General features: G+C 44.8%; 1 protein-coding gene across 1 annotated transcript in view; it reads right to left on the reverse strand.

Annotated features, from left to right (window-relative positions):
• Window positions 1–5,000, reverse strand: part of doc2g (double C2-like domains, gamma) — a 111,975-nt gene that overhangs the window by 96,000 nt on the left and 10,975 nt on the right. Inside the window, exon 5 of the mRNA XM_076985401.1 lies at window positions 753–862. Coding sequence (XP_076841516.1) covers window positions 753–862 — 110 coding nt within the window. The remainder of the gene's footprint in view (window positions 1–752; window positions 863–5,000) is intronic.

The raw sequence follows: 5,000 nt of genomic DNA on the forward strand, positions 1-5,000 counted from the left end.
CACTCACTCAGTAATCTGTCTCTTCCCCTGTCTGCCACTCTCATTAGTTCCCTAGTGAGAGACGCTTGGCTCGGTATCAGAAGGGGGCTGGGCGCTCTCTCTCTTTCTCTCTCTCTCTCTGTGTCACTCTCTCTCTCTGCCGCTCTCTCTGTGTGTGTCTCTCTCTCTCTGTCTCTCTCTCTGTCTGTCTCTTGCTCTCTCTCCCTCTCTCTCTCTCTCTCTCTCTTTCTGTCTCTGTCTACTTCACTCTATCTACCTCTGTTTCTCACACAAACTGTGTTCACATTTGTCTTTGTCCAACTGTACCACTGAAAGCCTTTTTCTCCCACTATCTCCATCTCTCCATAATTTACTGTCCGCCCACACACTCCATCTCTACATACTTTATTATTTTCCACTCTTCATTCATAATCTTCTTACTTTGTTTCTTTCTTTCATTTACATTTACACACATCACACAAGCACACACAACTGTATGCACACACACACACAGCCAGAAAAAAAATTGTGCACAGGGCTATTTGGACCTTTGTAAGGGACAGAGGCAAACCTTTAATAAGTGTACCTCATTCTGGAAACCCGCACCTGGGTGAGGACTATAGATCCCACACCTGGGTGAGGACTACAGGTTCCACACCTGGATGAGGACTACAGATCCCACACCTGGGTGAGGACTACAGATCCCACACCTGGGTAAGGACTACAGATCCCACACTACCATAGCTCATAGCCAGATGGACTATAGCTCATACCTGAGGGTTTTGGTGGTCATGTCAGCAGCGGTGATGCCATGGTACACCAGGGTCTCATTCCACACTGGGTTCAAAGTGTTCTTCAAGGTTTTAGTGCGCAATTTATTTGCCTGACAGAGAGAGAGAGATGAAGAGAAAGAGAGAAAGGGGGAGGAAGAGAGAGAGGTCAAAGAAAGATGAAGAGGAGGAGTAGAGAGAGCAGGAATCAGAGAAAGAGAGAAAATATTTTGGGGAGGGGCTTGGAAGATCTTATTATATTAAACTATATTATTACTGTGTAACTAGACTGTATATCTATATTATTAGTTATTAAATTATCACTGAATATAGAATATAACTGTATTCTAAAAGTTTAGGAAAGAACAGAACTCCAGTCTCCTTCAAACCATTCAGACCCGTGTTAAGAGTTGAAATAATAATTCACTGTTCACTTGCATTAGTGTTCAGTTTTCGCCTGCGTTGACTTCATCTGTTATAGCTTCACTGGTGTTAGAGTATAAATCACTGCACTGTCTTCACGCATTAAAGGACTAGAATGTTTGTCATTACAATTTTCAGTTCAGTCTCAGTGGTTGTTTCTAGTAAATATTTGGCTAAGCTTGTGGTTTTCATTCCAATACACTTTTGAAATGTACTGAATAAAGCTGCACTGAACAGAGTTGAGGTTAGTTAAACTACGTAAGCTGAACTGAATTTATTTTGAAACAAATTTAACTGAAAATGCAATAAACTGATTTCAGTTTAACTGAAAATGTAAACTTAATAAATAAACAGATAAATAGAGTCAGTAATAGCACGGAGAGTGAAATACATCTTAGCACCTCAGTTCTCCATGGGGTGTGAAATCAGAACACAGGCTATAAATACTGTATACACATAGCAATTTGAGCTGCTAAAATCCTTATGAGTTTGTCAACCTGCCCAATCCTCAGCCTTCATTACCCCGCAGCATGGCTGTTTTACCCCGCAGCATGGCTGTTTTACCCTGCAGCAAGGGTTTTATGCCAGTTGTGTTAATCTCCAGGATGAGCTCTGTTGGGAGCATCAGAACACCTGAGCACCTGGACCAGGATTCTGGTATATGAATGAAACATGTTTATATAGCACCTTTCAAGAGAGGTCACTTTACAATTAGCAAGCTTTTTTACAGGTGCTTTATTTACAATTAGCAAGCATTTTACAAGTGCAAGCTTTTTTATGACCAATCACACATCATCGAGAAGCAGCAGCTACCAGAAACCTGATCGCATATATATACAGGCGTGGAATATAGTGGAGTGTAGTAGGGTGTATTAAGATTGCTGTGGGGTGTAGTGGAGTGTAGTGGGGTGTATTAAGAGTGCAGTGGGGTGGAGTGAAGTGAGGTGTACTAAGAGTGCAGTATGATGTAGAGGGGTGTATTAAGAGTGCGGTGGGGTGTAGTGGGGTGTATTAAGAGTGCAGTAGGGTGTAGAGGGGTGTATTAAGAGTGCAGTGGGGTGGAGTGCAGTAGGGTGTAGAGGGGTGTATAATAGGGTTGCTACCTAGGTCTGACAAAAAACAAGGACACTCTGTCATACGCGAACGTAAATTGTTGACGGGGGGGGGGGGGGTTTGCGAACATAGAATGTTACCGGGGGCAGGTGTAAAATGGACACAGCGAGAAAAAAAGACGGATTTTAAGTGTGCAGAAACAGTCTAAATAGCCGTTTGAACTAACCTAAACCGGGACATTAAATAAATTTTTTTTTTCCGGGACCGAATATTAAAAAGAAGGAAAACCGGGACAAACTGGGACAGCCCGGGAAAACCGGGACAGTGGGGAGTAGTGGGGTGTATTAGGAGTGCAGCAGGGTGTAGTGGGGTGTTGTGGGGTGCTGTTTTTCAGTGTCCTGCCCTTTTACTACCAACAGGCATCTGTTCATCCACATAGAGAAAAGCAGTTTGCTTGTACTACTGAACCAACCCATCACCACACACACACACACACACACCTCTCCTTCCAACACCACACATACACTACTCATCATCTTTCCTTCGGTCTCTCCAAGTCTCCCCCTAGAATCTGTTGCCCATCTGGACACATGCACACGCACGTGCGCGCACACACACACACACACACACACACACACACACACACACACACACACACACACACACACAACTACAAGCAGGTGTCACATTCATAAACCAAAGCTGGCCAATTATGTTCCACCAGAATAATTAGCATTAAATCAGCATAGCACATTCATTAGGGGAACCCAGTGAGGGTGACCAAAGCTCTTAGAGTAAGAGTATCAGAATCACCCAGCTCAAAGAGACGTCCTGCTCTCAGAGACGTCCTGCTCTCAGAGACTTCCTGCTCTCACAGACGTCCTGCTCTCACAGACATCCCGCTCTCACAGACGTCCCGCTCTCACAGACGTCCCACTCTTAGAGACATCCCGCTCTCACAGACTTTCTGCTCTCACAGATGTCCTGCTTTCAGAGACGTCCTGCTCTCACAGATGTCCTGCTCTCAGAGATATCCCACTCCCTGCCCGTGCCTCCACTAGCCTGTGCCCTGTGACATCCCGTGGGAAAAACGACCTGACCTGGTCCTGAAGGAGTCCCACACATTTGAGACATATGAGACATGTCCCAATATCATATGAGACATGTCCCAAAATCATACGAGACATGTCCCAATATCATATGAGACACATCCAGCTCTTCAGCTGTGATCCAGTGTCTTCACATTAGTATATATAGGTATACTATATTAGTATATATACAGTAGCCTATATATATATATAGAACAGATAGACACACAGTAGACAATTTCCATTCAGCTAATATACCAATACATATCTAATATATATATATAGTGTAGATATGTATTGGTATATTAGCTGAATGGAAATTGTCTACTGTGTGTCTATCTGTCCTACTTCTGCTGTTTATGTGTCTGTGTCTTCTCTGGATGACTCTGTGATGACGAGAGAGAGGAAGAGGGAGAGGGAGGGAGGGAGAGAGAGAGAATGCTACATTTGTGAAAATGTCTTCACTTCAAGAGAAGAAGAAAAAACTAGCAGATGAACTAGGGGCAGAGGGGCAGAGAGGCCGCCCACACACACAGCTGGAGCAAGGAAGTGGTCGTTAGGGTTAACGTAAGGAAGGGGTCGTTAGGGTTAACTTAAGGAAGGGGTCGTTAGGTTTAACGTAAGGAAGGGGTCGTTAGGATTAACTTAAGGAAGGGGTCCTTAGGGTTAACGTAAGGAAGGGATCGTTTGTGTTAATGTAAGGAAGTGACAGGAATTCTCCCCACTCTAACAGCTCCCAGTCATCAGGAATCAATAGAAACATGTCCAGCTACCTTATTTCTTGGCATCGGCATCATCATCATCTCCATCATCATCATAATCATCATCATCCTCACCAGCTAACACAAACATCGTCTGGCTTACATGCGGCTCATGTCTGTGAGAGGGACCAGAGGGAGTCGTACTGCTTTGACAGTTCATTAGGCTCTCTGGGTAATTAACCCCACTCTTCATCCCTGCTTTCTCTTCCTCCTCTTCTCTTCTCCATCCATCCCTCTCTCCCCTGGTGTCTATGTGGACGTGGCTTATGGTATCTGCCTCATGTGTTTGTCTAATCAGAACCTTGGCTTCTGTCCCTAAATATTTCATTCCTCTGCCCACTCTACCTTTTCTCTTCTATCCAGTTGTCCATCTGGGCTGGGGCAGTGTTCATCCCAGAGCAGCAGCGTAAATGTGTGTGTGTGTATGTGTGTGTGGTGTCTCATCCATGATGGTGTGGGAGATCAAAGGAAGTAATGTGTATGTGTATGTGTGTGTGTGTGTGTGTGCGTGTGTGTGTGTGTGTGTGCGTGTGCGTGTGAGTGTGTGTGTGTGTTTGTGTGTGTTTGTTAAGTTTTGATTCGTGCTGCTCATGCATTTGTTTTTGCAAGGGTCTCTCTCCACAAGCTTGGCACACAGAAATGCAAGATAAAAAAGAAGGAGAAAGAGGAAGAGAGAGAGGGGGGAGAGGAAGAGAGAGAAAGGGGGAGGGGAAGAGGGGGAGAGGAAGAGAGGGAGAAAGGGAGTGAGGGAGAGGGGGAGAGAGAGGGAGAGAGTCTTTGCACATTTGTGTGTGAGCCATTCAAGCTTTGCAGCAGGCTTATCTTTTTCAGCACCTGTGAAGTTGTGTGGGCATGCAAGGTGTGTGTGTGTGAGTGTGTGTGTATATGAGTATGTGCATGCATGAGTGTGAGTCTGCAGTTAGGGG

This window comes from Brachyhypopomus gauderio, unplaced genomic scaffold (genome assembly GCF_052324685.1).
Source record: "Brachyhypopomus gauderio isolate BG-103 unplaced genomic scaffold, BGAUD_0.2 sc40, whole genome shotgun sequence".
NCBI lineage: Eukaryota > Metazoa > Chordata > Actinopteri > Gymnotiformes > Hypopomidae > Brachyhypopomus > Brachyhypopomus gauderio.